Source organism: Hyla sarda, chromosome 6 (assembly GCF_029499605.1).
Source record: "Hyla sarda isolate aHylSar1 chromosome 6, aHylSar1.hap1, whole genome shotgun sequence".
NCBI classification, from domain to species: domain Eukaryota; kingdom Metazoa; phylum Chordata; class Amphibia; order Anura; family Hylidae; genus Hyla; species Hyla sarda.
This window is the reverse complement of record NC_079194.1, coordinates 226,776,567-226,792,043: the sequence shown is the minus strand read 5'-3', so window position 1 is coordinate 226,792,043 and position 15,477 is coordinate 226,776,567. Positions and strand designations below refer to the sequence as shown.

Here is a 15,477-nt window from a genome sequence, read left to right as displayed (position 1 = left end):
ACCTGCACGTCAATGGCGTACACGCAAAAAAATTCCAAAGTCCAAAATAGTGCATTTTGTGTCACATTTTATATCATGAAAAAATGAATAAAAAGTGATCAAAAAGTCAGATCAATACAAAAATGGTACCGCTAAAAACCTCAGATCACAGCACAAAACATGAACCCCCATACCGCGCCATACGCAGAAAATTAAAAAAAAGTTATAGGGGTCAGAAGATGACAATTTTAAAACGTATACATTTTCCTGCATGTAGTTATGATTTTTTCCAGAAGTTCGACAAAATCAAACCTATATAAGTAGGATATCATTTTAACCGTATGGAACTACAGAATAAAGATAAGGTGTCATTTTTACCGAAAAATTTACTGCGTAGAAACGGAAGCCACTCAAAAGTTACAAAATGGTTTTTATTCTTCAATTTTGTATGAATGATTTTTTTTCCATTTCATCGTAGATTTTTGGGTAAAATGACTGATGTCATTACAAAGTAGAATTGGTGGCGCAAAAAACAAGCCATCATATGGATTTTTAGGTGCAAAATTGAAAGAGTTATGATTTTTTAAAGGTAAGGCAGAAAAAATTTAAGTGCAAAAACGGAAAACCCCCTGGTCTTTAAGGGGGTAGCCCCAGCCATTTCCCAAGCTCTCTTAAGGAATCCCTCTGCCTTCCTGTCCATCGGATCCTTAAGGGAACTTAAACCCTGGAAGGGTAATGCCCCTTTTTTGGTCACCTTAGCAATAGCAAGATCAATTTTGGGCACCTTATCCCAATACTTAGAGTCTGCAGGACCAAAGGGATACTTTCTTTTAATGGCCCTTGGTATAAAAGACTTTATCTGGGAAATCCCACTCTCTAGAAATTAATTGAGAGATAGTCCTGTGAACGGGAAAAAGTCTCCTCTTCTTACTTTCCAGTCCCTTAAACATAATGTCCTGGACTGATTTTTGTTCCTTTGTCTCTTGCATCCCCATGGACGATCTGAACGCCTTAATTAATTGGTCAGTGTCCTCCACCAAAAATAAGGATTTTCCTGTGGAATCATCATCTGATGACATAGAGCCATCCCCTGTAGGGATGTATATAGAGAAAAAAACCATCAGTATAGGGGAGACAAACGAAAAAAAGTAATTCAGGAAACCCAATGAATAAAACAATACCTGAATCAGAATTCACATCCAAAATCTATCCTTCTTCCTCCTCCACAACCACAGATGGAACAGAAGGAAGGACCACCGGCTGAGGGGTCGGGGTGGTACCAGGCATTAACCCCCTTATAGAAGCTTCAATTTGGTTCTTAACTAACTCATGCATCTGAGTATAGTTGGGGTCTCAGCTGCTATCACTCTGTTAGTACAAGCCGCACAATTTGGTCTCATAATCCGCGGCCAACCCAATTGTAAAAAATTAGAAGATATACTAGTGACAAGAAAAAATACCCATAATATAAGTACCGTATATACTCGAGTATAAGCCGAGTTTTTCAGCACGATTTTTCGTGCTGAAAACACCCCCCTCGGCTTATACTCTAGTGAACTCTCCACCCGCAGTGGTCTTCAACCTGCGGACCTCCAGAGGTTTCAAAACTACAACTCCCAGCAAGCCCGGGCAGCCATCTGCTGTCCGGGCTTGCTGGGAGTTGTAGTTTTGAAACCTCCGGAGGTCCGCAGGTTGAAGACCACTGCGGCCTTCGACATCATCCAGCCCCCTCTCACCCCCTTTAGTTCTGTACAGTACTCGCCTCCTCTCGGCGCTGGTCCGGTGCTGCAGGACTGTCCGGTGAGGAGGTCGTCCGGTGGGATAGTGGTTCCGGGCTGCTATCTTCACCGGGGAGGCCTCTTCTAAGCGCTTCGGGCCCGGCCCCAGAATAGTCACGTTGCCTTGACGACGACGCAGAGGTACGTTCATTACCAACGTACTTCTGCGTCATCGTCAAGGCAACGCCTCTATTCTGGGCCCGAAGCGCGGAGAAGAGGCGCCCCTGGTAAAGATGGCAGCCCGGAACCACTATCCCACCGGACGACCTCCTCACCGGACAGTCCTGCAGCACCGGACCAGCGCCGAGCGGAGGTGAGTACTGTACACAACTAAAGGGGGTGATGATTACAAGGGGATGATGAAGGGGGGTGTGGGATGATGATGAAGGGGGGTGGGGATGATGACAAGGGGATGATGAAGGGGGGGGTGTGGGATGATGACAAGGGGATGATGACAGGTGATGATGATGAGGGTCTGGATGATGACAGGCGGTGATGATGATGAGGATGTTAATGACGGGGGTCTGGATGATGACAGGGGGGGGATGATGTATTTCCCACCCTAGGCTTATACTCGCGTCAATAACTTTTCCTGGGATTTTGTGTTGAAATTAGGGGCCTCGGCTTATACTCGAGTATATACGGTATCTACCCAGACATGATGGGGGAGATTTATCAAAACTTGTCCAGAGGAAAAGTTGCCCATAGCAACCAATCAGCTCGCTTCTTTCATTTTTAACAAGGCCTCTGTGAAATGAAAGAAGTAATCTGATTGGGCAACTTTTCCTTTGCACAGGTTTTGATAAATCTCCCCAGATGTACCTGCACATAGTGCATTCCCTGTTCTTAGTTTTTTGGAGGCCTTTTTGGGGACATCACCCTAAATTAAAAATCAGACTAGCATTAGTAAAAGAAAAAAAAGGGGCATACAGCTTTAAAACATATGCAACCCTCACCCCTTCCGCCAGGTTACTACCGTGGATGGAAGTTTGGGAGAATCCATGTGATCCCGCTTGGAAGGTTCACCAGAAGCCCTCATCTTCAGAGATGTACCCCCCCCCCCCCTTGAAGTCTGCTAGCACAGCTTGCACGACTATCCAGCATGTACATAGGAGGCAGAAGTGAAGGAAAAGAATTTCCTTTTAAGCTTCGTGCTCTGCGATCACGTGACCTGGCGTCTGACGTCCCCTCTGGCCCGGACTTCCTCCTCCCAGTGCATAGCAAGAGAAGCCGGCTATGCCAGACCTGTCCCCACAGCGAGAAGCCACGGAACTCCAGCCAATGACCGGAACCCGCAATCCCCACTCCAGCAGCCTCCTGAGAACACCCAGGTGCGAATAAAACTATGCGCCACAGCCGGGCAGGATGCGTCAGCAGCCGCGGTATGCTTTAGCGAGGAAGGAGGGGGGGGGCGGCTCGAGATTTAATATATCAACTGGGGACATGCCAGACAAGCTACCAACCAGGAGCTAGTGGAGGCTCTAACCCTGACTTTGCAGGGACGCGACATCTAGGCCTCCTCACCGTCACAACATCCCCATCAGGGACATGGACTGTTCCAGGCTTCCCATGGGGACAGGAAACCACTGAGGCTATGGAGGGTAGTGCTTCCTTTTGTGCTCTAGGTTTCCTGGGGGAGGAGTCCATCTCTCTGGTGGTGCTGTTGTGATGGTGTTTTTTTTTTTTTTTTTTTTTTTTTAACTATTGGGGGTGTGGGAGGAGTTTACCACTGATTCCCAGACAAATATTTGGTGGTAACTGCACATTATTAAAAAAAAAAAAATCCTACTGTTTTTAAATGATACATTTTTATAAGTTATTTTATGGTGGACAATACACTGAAAGACAATTGGTGTAAAATGGGCAGTTTACTAGTTTCCTGTTCTTGATACAACCCAGAAACACAGCTACATTATAAATCTATCCAAAATTAAGTTGTGTGTCCAAGACACAACCAACAGCTAATCTGACAGTACTGGTAAACTCCCTCCTAGGGGTATGTTCACACTGAGGAGAATAATGAGGAAAAGCTGAAACCCTCAATGGACGATCCCGACTAAGGATTTATTTTCTGCTTCAAGAATTTCCATGTCACTAGCGATTCTCTATGATATTGTGTGATGACCACAATCCTATCGGATGAAGGCTCTGGTCTAGTGCTGAAACCTCTTTACTACAGAGTAATTGGTTCCTTTGAAGACCCCGCCATATGCCCTATTAGGGAATGAGGATATATCATAATGGATCCCCGACACAGGACTCCGCCCCCCCCCCCCCCCTGAATGCCACTGATGACCGGGCAGTTTTCTAACTGTGTTTACAAGGATTTCCGGGATTCAAGAACAAAAATGGTTGACGTAAATGATAGCACGGATAATACTTTTTAAAGAAAACAGCCGGGAGATTTTATGGCAGATGAAACTTGGCGCTAAATAATCCCCATTTGAGCCAGAGAGGAAACAATATATTAAATCTATACATTAAAGGGGTACTCCACTGGGAAAAAAAAAATCTTTTAAATCAACTGGTGCCAGAAAGTTAAACAGATTTGTAAATTACTTTTATTTTTTAAAAAAATTCTTAATCCTTCCAATACTTATCAGAGCAGTTCATTTCTTTTATTTATTTATTTTCTAACTAACCACGGTGCTCTCTGCTGACACATCTGTCCATTTTAGGATCTGTCCAGAGCAGGAGAGGTTTGCTATGGGGATTTGCTCCTACTCTGGACAGTTCCTAATTTAGACAGAGGTGTCAGCAGAGAGCACTGTGGTCAGACAGAAAGGAAATTCAAAAAGAAAATAACTTCCTCTGGAGCATATAGAAGCTGATAAGTACAGGAAGGATTAAGATTTTTTAATAGAAGTAATTTACAAATCTGTTTAACTTTCTGGCACCAGTTGATTTATAATTTTTTCCCCACCAGCGGAGTACCCCTTTAAACACACAAAAGGAGAATACTAACAAAAAAAACAAAAAAAAACACAACAAGAATAAAATCAAATTGTCAATCCAAGGTCCAGCTTTCTGGGCTCCCTATATGCCTGAAGCAGTTAGGGGCACATCTTATCACAGCAGATCAGACTTTCAGGCAGATAAGTTTAAAGAAGCATCCTAGGTTTTGTTTCTCGGTCCATATCATGCACACCCACTATCACTGGTCATACAGCACCATTTGTTTTATTCCAGCACAGCTGCATCTATGCGTTTCATTACTTGGTCATGTGATCACCAGTCTGACTCCCCAAGTCTTCCAGTGCTTAATGTGTCAGAACAGGATGTCTTGTGGTTCTCACTTGCTGTGGACAACAGAATGACATTACCAACTACCAGACCCCTCCCAGCTCCATCTGCTATCTCTATGGTATCAAGATATTTAGTAGATATGTACCTTCTCTGAGGCTGTTTTGTTTGCTGTGTTTTACCTGTGATTTTCCTAACATTGTTTATATTTTACCCCAATTGTGTATATTACGGTAAAAATGTGTCATTTTTACCACAATTAAGGGGAAAAAACAGAAGAAACAGCCAAAATGTACTAAAACAAGTAAAATAAATAAATAAATAAATACTATAAAAAAGTGCAAACACAGCCTAAAGAATTCAAAAATTAAAAGGGGTAATCCACTGGCCAGCGTTCTGAAGTAAATGCTCCGAACGCTGTTTTCGCACTTCTGGGGTCGGCCTGTCCCTTGTGACGTTACGGCCATGCCACCTCAATGCAAGTCAATGGGAGAGGGGCGTAACGGCTGTCACGCCCCCTTGCATTGAGGGGCATGGCCATGACATCACGAGGGGTGGGGCTGACCCCGCAGCACGAAAACAGTGTTTGGAGCATTTACTTCAGAACGCTGGCCAGTGGAGTACCCCTTTAACTTATGGCTATGTTCACACAATGGAATTTCTGTACGGAATTCCGCAGCAGTGGACTTCAATGGGACTCTGCTGTGCTGTTTACATAGCAGATGTTTTCGCCACGGAAATTCTAATTCTTGTGTCCACAGAAAGAATATTCTTTCTGCAGACCTTGCATGGAAATGCATTGCAGTCTATGAGACGATGCTTTTCCGAGTGGTTCTAGCACTGGTATGTTGTGCCGGCACTCTGCTGTCGGTGGAATGTCCGCACAGATATTTTCTGTGCAGACATTCCCCTGTGTGAACATAGCCTATCAGACACTTATCCACAGGATAGGGAATAAGTGTCTGATTGCAGGGGGTCTGACCACTTGGGCTCCCCGTGATCTCCTGTATGGGGCCATTACTACTTCCCATCCTCACCTTTGTGAACATGGGCAAGTGATGGCCCCTCAGCCAATCACTGACCATAGCAATGTACCGCCTCAGCCTGTGAATAGATGATTGGGCTGTCACTGGAGTGTGCCGAGAAATTGTAAGTAGGACGAGTTCCTGTGGATAGGGAATAGTTAAAGGGGTACTTCGGTGAAAACCTTTTTTCTTTTAAATCAACTGGTGGCAGAAAGTTAAACATATTTGTAAATTACTTCTATTAAAAAAAAATCTTAATCCTTCCAGTACTTATTAGCTGCTGAATGCTACATAGGAAATTCCTTTCTATGCAACCATGCATAGCAGATGTATTCTAGGGGCAGCATGGTGGCTCAGTGCTTAGCACTGCTGCCTTGCAGTGCTGGGGACTTGGGTTCAAATCCCACTAAGGACAACAATAAATAAAGTGTTATTATTATTATAATAACGTCAGCAGAGAGAACTGTGCTCGTGATGTCATCAGAGAGCATTCCAAAAAGAAAATAAAGGTAAAAATCAGTACATGCAATGTTATAGCCCCCCTGCATGTAGTTATGATTTTTTTTCAGTAGTAATACAAAATCAAACCTATATAAGTAGGGTATCATTTTAACCGTATGGACCTAGAGAATAAAGATAGGAAAAATGTACTACGTAGAAACGGAAGCCCCCAAAAGTTACAAAATTGCTTTTTGTTTCAATTTTGTCGCACAATGATTTTTTTTTCCATTTCGCCGTAGATTTTTGGTAAAATGACTCATGTCATTACAAAGTAGAATTGGTGGCGCAAAAAATAAGCAATAATACAGATTTTTTGGTGCAAAATTGAAAGAGTTATGATTTTTTAAAGGCAAGGAGGAAAAAACGAAAGTGCAAAAAAGAAAAACGCCTGGTCCTTAAGTTCCCCGGAGTCTCCCTTTAATAAAACATCAATTTTGATTATAGGCCAAATCGCTTTCCCCACAAAGCAATATTTCTCAAAAAAAAAAAAATTACTTTGAAATAGAAAATGCATCAAAATTGCGCATAGTGTGAACTGACCTTAACCCACTCGAGATCACCTGGGTAAACTCCAGCAGTAATTTAACTCCTCATGGGAAATGTAGGCTGTGTCACATAATCCCATTAGTGAAGGAATTGCAAACCAAAATGGAGCCAATCTTATGCCTGACACACAAGCAAAAAGAGGTAAGCACAAGGTATACACAAGAACCTAAACATTGTTTACTAATAGCTGATGCTGCACATTGGATTTTGGCAGAAAATTTAGCATGTTTAATTTTCCGGCAGAATCCGCCAGAGCTTATTTCCGAGTTCCGCAGACATCAGCACCAAATCTACATAATTTCTGCTCCATGCAGATTTTGGATCCACAGAGGAAGTTAAAGGGATACACGCACCTAGACATCTTATCCCCTATCCAAAAGGTTAGTGGATAAGACGTCTGATCGCAGGGGTCCGGCACTGGGGACCCCCGCAATCTCTCCTGCAGCACCCACTTGTCATCAGCTACATAGAGCGAAGATCACTCCGTGGCTGATGACTCATGATACAGGGGCCAGAGTATGGTGATGTCACGGCTCCGCCCCCTCGTGACATCACACCCCGCCCCCTCAATGCAAGCCTATAGGAGGGGCGTGACAGACGCCACGCCCCCCCATAGACTTTCATTGAGGGGGGGCGGGGTGTGATATCACGAGGGGGCGGAGCCGTGACATCACCATACTCTGGCCCCTGTATCATGAGTCATCAGCCACGGAGTGATCTTCGCTCTATGTAGCTGATGACAGGTGGGTGCTGCAGGAGAGATTGCGGGGGTTCTCAGCGGTGGGACCCCCCACGATCAGACATCTTATCCCCTAACCTTTGGATAGGGGATAAGATGTCTACGGGCAGAGTACTCCTTTAAGTGTATGTTCTGACTATTATGAACGGAATCTCCACTCGCAAAATTCCATGAGTGGAGATTCCATCTGGCGGCCGCCGACGAAATATTTCGGCGGCAGGACAGCGCGGAACTGCACACCATTGACTGCTATGCAGTGCTCGCGGACTTCCGCGCTAAGAAAGAACATGTCTGCTGCTGAAACGCTGCAGTGTGAATGGGTCTTCCGTAGACCGCAATGTTAGGAGTTTATGCCGCAGAATTCTGATGCGCAATTCAGTGCACGGAATTCCTTGCTAATTATGTAGTTTGAACATTCCCTTAAGGTACGGACACACAGGGCGGATTCCCTTCAGATTTTATACACAAAACTTCTGTGCAGAAAATCCACAACATTTACCGTAACCGCAAAGCTTGAATAAGCTTTTCAAATTCAGTGGAGACTGATTTAAACCAACTATCGTGCAGAGAAAGTGTATGTTAACATGGGTTGAGTACCTTGCGGACTTGTTTCCAGCTGCAATTACAGATTTTGTACAGAGGAAGAGGGGGTGCAGTTGCCCATGGCAACCAATCAGATTTCTTCTTTCATTTTTTCACAGGTCTATTCAAAAACAAAAGCAGCAATTGGATTGGATGCCATAGGCAACTGCACCAGTCCTCTCCAAAGGTTTATAAATCTCCCCCTTTGTGCAGATCTGCAGTAAATCCACAATAAGGCCAGGTTCACATGGGTGAAAAATCTGCCGAATGTCCACACTCCACACATGATTAACTGGCAGGCGCTAGGAACCGCTCGGAAAGGAGTCGTCTCAAACAGCAAAGCATTTCCATGCAGACTCTGCAGAAAGAACAGACATGACTATTCTTTCTGCAGATGCCGGATTTAGAATTTCCACAGCAGAAACATCTGGCCCAGAAATTCTGCCGTGTGAACAGTGCAGCAGAATCCTATTGAAATCAATGGGACTCTGCTGCCACTGCGGAATGTTCGTGCAGAATATTTATGCAGAATACCGCCGTGTGAACATAGCCTAAGGCTAAGTTTCCACTTTTTTTTCTTTTCTGGCAGTTTTTGGAAAACTGCCACTGCACTTTCGGCAAAGGAAAATATGTGGCACACCCCACTGAAGTTAATAGGGTCTTAGGTGGACTTTCCACAGTGGAAATTCTGCAGGCAAAAATTTGCTGTGGACAGCCCACAGAGACCAGCTCCTATTCAATCTCTCAGCAGGAAACACGCTGCAAGTTCGCAAGCAAATCTGCCAGTATGAATGCAGCCTTATGGGTTTACTACAGATCCGCCCAAAATCTGTAACTGTACACTGAAATACATTAACATCTCTCTGTAAAATATCAGCATAATTGTCCCTAGATGTGTATAAACTAGGGATCCACCGATATTGATTTTTTAGGGCCGATACCGATAATAAGTGAACTTTGAGGCCGATAGCTGATAACTTATACTGATATTCCGGTATAAATTATCGGCTATTCCCCCCGCCCCCCAGAAGCCGCTGCAGATCAATGATTTAAAGCAGGTGCTTAAAATCAATGAACTGCAGCGGCTTTTGCGGGGCCAGAGACCACGGCTGCCACCCACTTCTCTCCCCCTGCCTGTCCTGGGGGCCTCCCTAGTCCAACCACCACTGCCACAGCAGCTCCCCCCCCCCCCCCCCCCACCTATCCTCTGGCCAGAGACCACCGCCGCCCACTTCTCTCCCCCTGCCGATCCTGAGTCCAACCACCGCCGCCGCCCCCCCATTGCCTCCCCCATCCCTGGTTTTATAATTACCTGTTCCCGGGGTCCGCGCTACTTCTGGCTCCGGCGGCGTCCTGAGCTGTCACTGTGCGCACTGATGGTGACGTCGAGTTGAGGACGTCACTCGTCATTGCGCAGCGCACAGTAAACGCGCAGGACGCCTCAGGAGCCAGAAGTAGCGCGGACCCCGGGAACAGGTAACTATAACACCGGGAATGGGGGATGCAATGGGGCGGCGGCGGCGGTCTCTGTCCAGGGGCGGGGTATTATGGACATATTGGCAAGGTAATTGCCGATACCGATAATGTCCAAAATCGTGGATATCGGCCGATAATATCGTCCAAACCGATAATCGGTCGATCCCTAGTATAAACCCCACAAAATTAGGAGTAATGTGGCACTGCTGAACTAATGCAGATTTTCCATTGCAGGGGAGAATGATTGGGCATGTTGGATTTTAAAGGGGTACTCTGGTGGAAAACTTTATTTTTTTTTTTAACTCAACTGGTGCCAGAAAGTTAAACAGATTTGTAAATGACTTCTATTATAAAATATTAATCCTTCCAGTACCTATTAGCGGCTGTCTGCCCACAGTGCTCTCTGCTGACACCTCTGTCAATTTCAGGAACTGTCCAGAGCAGGAGAAAATCCCCATAGCAAACCTATGCTGCTCTGGACAGTTCCTGACATGGACTGAGGTGTCAGCAGAGAGCACTGTGGTCGTGACAGAAAAGACATCCAAAAAAAAAAAAAAATTTCCTCTGTAGTATTCAGCAGCTGATAAGTACTGGAAGGATTAAGATTTTTCAATAGAAGTAATTTACAAATCTATAGCAGCAAAGAGAAAGCACACAAACCAGCACTCCCCCACTCACTACCCTACTAATTTACAAATCTGTTTCACTTTTTGGCACCAGTTGATTTAAAAAAATAAAAAATGTTTTCCACCGGAGTACCCCTTTAACTGCTCAAGCCACTAGGGGACATGTGGTGGATAGTGATAACCTTAAAGGGGTTCTCCGCTGCAAACATCTTATCCCCTAGCTAAAGGGCGCAGCACCCAGTTTTTTGACGCACAGAGCAAACTCCGCTCCGTGCTCGATGACTGGCGATGCGGCCGTCACGCCCCCTCCATTCACTTCTATGGGAGGAGGCGTGACAGCTACGTCATAGCAGTCACGCCTCCTCCCATTGAAATGAATGGAGGGGGCGTGGCGTGGCTTCCGCGTTCTTGACGCCACCCCTGCAGAGTTCGCTCTGTGTGCCGAATGACGGGGTGCTGCGACGGAGATCCCCTTTGGATAGGGGATAAGATGTTTGCGGCGAAGTACCCCTTTAAAGGGGTACTCCGCTGCTCAGCATTTGGAACAAACTTCCGAACACTGGAGCCGGCGCCGGGAGCTCGTGATGTCATAGCCCCAACCCCTCGATGCAAGTCTATAGGAAGGGGGGGGGGGGGGTGTGAAAGGGTTTTTCTTTCCTTTTTACATTAGAGAGAAGCTATCGTTTGACGTGAAGAGTCTAAATATGCCTGAATTAGTCATTAGGGCGGAGCCTAGAGAGGACCATGACCAATCAGATTCAGTGTTGTTGAGCAGGTAAAGAGAGTTAATGGACCCCTAAGACAGTGTGTGCCTCCAGATGTTGCAAAACTACAACTCCTAGCATGCTGGGAGTTGTCGTTTTGCAACACCTGGAGGCACCCTGGTTGGGAAACACTGGTCTAGGAATACTCCTGAGCAGCTATTGTGGAGCCTAAGTATCCCATGTATACATGAGGAGTGAAGAGAATCCACCTTAATTGGGTCTATTGTTCTCTGTTTTCAGCCACTTGTCTTGTCCCCATGGTCACATTGCTGCACTTATATACTGTGTATATATATATATATATATATACCTTGCCCCTAGAGTGTACTGCTCCTTTAAGACATAGCAATATAATAGGAAGGTAAATCATGGCGGTGAGGGGAGACACAGCACGTACCCTAAGTGCTGACACCCCCCGACACCTCCATAATAAACCATTCACCTACTCACCGGCTAAAAGTCAAAGATGTTATGAGGCCGGACTCCAGACTCCGCTCCCAGGCACTCCTCTAATAAAGCAGCTCCTGATTGGCTGGCTGGCCACACTCTCTCCATCTGATTCGCCGCCGTGACGTCACGCTTTCCCACAGTGCAGCGCGCTGTTGACGGGGTGAAGCAACATGGCGGCGCCCGGTATTCGCGGCGTGAGTGATGGAGCGATGGCTGCACCGGGGGCTGAGACAAGTTTCCGGAGGAAGGTGCGGGGAAAGCTCCCGGCCATTAGAGGAACCCGGCCCTCCGTGCAGAACGGGCAGCTCCTCGTGTCCACCGGGGTCCCCTCTCTGGATCACATCCTAGGTGTGTGGAGGGTACAGGGCATCATAGCGGTGCTATAGGTGTATAGTGACTGCCATCCCTGTATTGTGCTGTATGATCTACATTGTAACCTTTATAGTTTACTGTAGTGTTCCCCAGCCTGTGGCTGCCTATTTGTTACAGAACTACAACTCCCAGCATGCCCGGTAAGCCAAAGGTTGTCAGGGCATACTAGAAGTTGTAGTTTTGTAACACACAGTGTTCTAGATGAATTACCACCTACTTATACACTGTAAGGCTGGGTTCACACCACGATTTTGCTATACGGTTCCCGTATCAGGTTTTTGATGAAAAACTGATTCCTCAAAACCGGACTAAACTGTATCAAAACGTGTGTACAAATTTTCACCCATATACAGTTAAAAACCTTATAGGGTTTAAAAAATATGATGTCCGGTTGCATCTGTTTTTATGAAAAAAAAAGTATAAGTTTTTAACTTTTCACTCAATGATGAATAAAGTTTCACTTGTTTGATTGAAATTCCAAGAAAAAAACTGTGCAAAGTCAAAAACCGTATGGTGAAAACTGGATGGAACCATACGCACAAATAGTTGTGTATGGTTCCCATTGACTCCCATGTTAAAAAACCAAAACAAAACATATACGGTTTAAGTTTTTCACCCGGACCAAAAACTGTGCTAGACTACGGTTTTTGGTACGAGAAAAAAAACGGACAAAACCTTACAGGATTCAAAACGGAAATAATCTGATGCATCTTTTGGCATACGGTTTTCCATGTGGTTTTCACATAGAAAACGTATACTGGAACTGTATTGCAAAAAATGTGGTGTGAATGCACCCTTAGGCTGGGTTCACACCACGTTTTTGCAATACACTTCCCGTATCAGGTTTTTGGGAAAAAAAAAAACTGATTTCTCAAAACTGTACTAAACCGTAATATAACGTGTGTACAAACATTAAGCCGTATACGGTTTGAAAAATGATGTCCAGTTGCATCCATTTTTCTCTTTTTAAGAAAAAAAATAAATAAGTTTTTAACTTTTCACTCCATTATGAATAAAGTTTCACTTGTTTGAAATTCCAAGACAAAAAATTGCAAAGTCGAAAGCCAAATGGAACCGTACGCACATATGGTTCTGTACGGTCCCCATTGACTCCATGTTTAAAAAAAAAAATATATATATATGGTTTTTCACCCGGACCAAGTACCGTGGTAGGCTACGGTTTTGGATACGAGGAATAAACTGACACAACAGGATGCATAATTTGGCATATGGTTTGTAATGGAGTAAATGCATACGGTTTTCACATTGAAAATGTATACGGGAACTGTATTACAAAAACAAGGTGTGAACCCAGCCTAAGCCAAGACAAATGAATAGATGTGGGTTTAATCTTGCACAATTTGTTGGTGCAAAGCACTAGGTCCAGATGCAGTCCAACAATACAAATCAAAGAAATGAAAAGGCTGCACTCACCAATTGGGCTTTATTCCCTCCAAAACAGGGCGGGGGAATACAAGCGGGGAGAGCCAGACGATGCGCTGCTAGTGCAAAACACGTGTCGCTCCTCACTAGCACCTGTAAGTGTAGGTGGAATAAAGCACAAATAGAAGAATTGGTGAGTGCAGCCTTTTCATTTATTTGATTCGTAGTTTTGTGCATATATCTATACATACAGTATATAGGACACATCTGCAGTGCATAGATCTATACATACAGTGTATAGGACACATCTGCAGTGCATAGATCTATACATACAGTATATAGGACACGTCTGCAGTGCATAGATCTATACATACAGTATATAGGACACGTCTGCAGTGCATAGATCTATACAAACAGTATATAGGACACGTCTGCAGTGCATAGATCTATACATACAGTATATAGGACACGTCTGCAGTGCATAGATCTATACATACAGTGTATAGGACACGTCTGCAGTGCATAGATCTATACATACAGTGTATAGGACACGTCTGCAGTGCATAGATCTATACATACAGTGTATAGGACACGTCTGCAGTGCATAGATCTATACATACAGTGTATAGGACACGTCTGCAGTGCATAGATCTATACATACAGTGTATAGGACACGTCTGCAGTGCATAGATCTATACATACAGTGTATAGGACACGTCTGCAGTGCATAGATCTATACATACAGTGTATAGGACACGTCTGCAGTGCATAGATCTATACATACAGTGTATAGGACACGTCTGCAGTGCATAGATCTATACATACAGTGTATAGGACACGTCTGCAGGGCATAGATCTATACATACAGTGTATAGGACACGTCTGCAGGGCATAGATCTATACATACAGTGTATAGGACACGTCTGCAGGGCATAGATCTATACATACAGTGTATAGGACACGTCTGCAGGGCATTGATCTATACATACAGTGTATAGGACACGTCTGCAGTGCATAGATCTATACATACAGTGTATAGGACACGTCTGCAGTGCATAGATCTATACATACAGTGTATAGGACACGTCTGCAGTGCATAGATCTATACATACAGTGTATAGGACACGTCTGCAGTGCATAGATCTATACATACAGTGTATAGGACACGTCTGCAGTGCATAGATCTATACATACAGTGTATAGGACACGTCTGCAGTGCATAGATCTATACATACAGTGTATAGGACACGTCTGCAGTGCATAGATCTATACATACAGTATATAGGACACATCTGCAGTGCATAGATCTATACAAACAGTATATAGGACACGTCTGCAGTGCATAGATCTATACATACAGTATATAGGACACGTCTGCAGTGCATAGATCTATACATACAGTATATAGGACACGTCTGCAGTGCATAGATCTATACATACAGTATATAGGACACGTCTGCAGTGCATAGATCTATACATACAGTATATAGGACACGTCTGCAGTGCATAGATCTATACATACAGTATATAGGGCACGTCTGCAGTGCATAGATCTATACATACAGTGTATAGGACACGTCTGCAGTGCATAGATTTATACATACAGTGTATAGGACACGTCTGCAGTGCATAGATTTATACATACAGTGTATAGGACACGTCTGCAGTGCATAGATCTATACATACAGTGTATAGGACACGTCTGCAGTGCATAGATCTATACATACAGTGTATAGGACACGTCTGCAGTGCATAGATCTATACATACAGTGTATAGGACACGTCTGCAGTGCATAGATCTATACATACAGTGTATAGGACACGTCTGCAGTGCATAGATCTATACATACAGTGTATAGGACACGTCTGCAGTGCATAGATCTATACATACAGTGTATAGGACACGTCTGCAGTGCATAGATCTATACATACAGTGTATAGGACACGTCTGCAGTGCATAGATCTATACATACAGTGTATAGGACACGTCTGCAGTGCATGGATCTATACATA

At 44.4% G+C, this 15,477-nt stretch overlaps 2 protein-coding genes across 8 annotated transcripts in view; one reads left to right on the top strand and one right to left on the bottom strand.

Moving 5' to 3' along the window:
* IMMP1L (inner mitochondrial membrane peptidase subunit 1) overlaps positions 1 to 13,535 on the bottom strand; it is a 51,229-nt gene extending 37,694 nt beyond the window's left edge. For 2 of the 7 annotated variants that reach the window (XM_056526647.1, XM_056526652.1), the window contains exons 1-2: positions 11,710 to 11,846; positions 7,067 to 7,192 (exon numbers count right to left, since the gene is read on the bottom strand). The gene's annotated coding sequence lies outside the window, so the exon portion shown is untranslated. Of the gene's footprint in view, positions 1 to 910; positions 1,050 to 7,066; positions 7,193 to 11,709; positions 11,847 to 13,515 lie in introns of those variants that run through there. The other 5 variants (XM_056526651.1, XM_056526653.1, XM_056526650.1 and 2 more) reach the window with 4 other exon arrangements.
* The window catches only part of ELP4 (elongator acetyltransferase complex subunit 4), a 389,970-nt gene continuing 386,230 nt past the window's right edge, over positions 11,738 to 15,477 (top strand). The window contains exon 1 of the mRNA XM_056526644.1: positions 11,738 to 12,057. Within this exon, the coding sequence (XP_056382619.1) occupies positions 11,880 to 12,057 (178 nt within the window). The 5' untranslated portion in view covers positions 11,738 to 11,879. The remainder of the gene's footprint in view (positions 12,058 to 15,477) is intronic.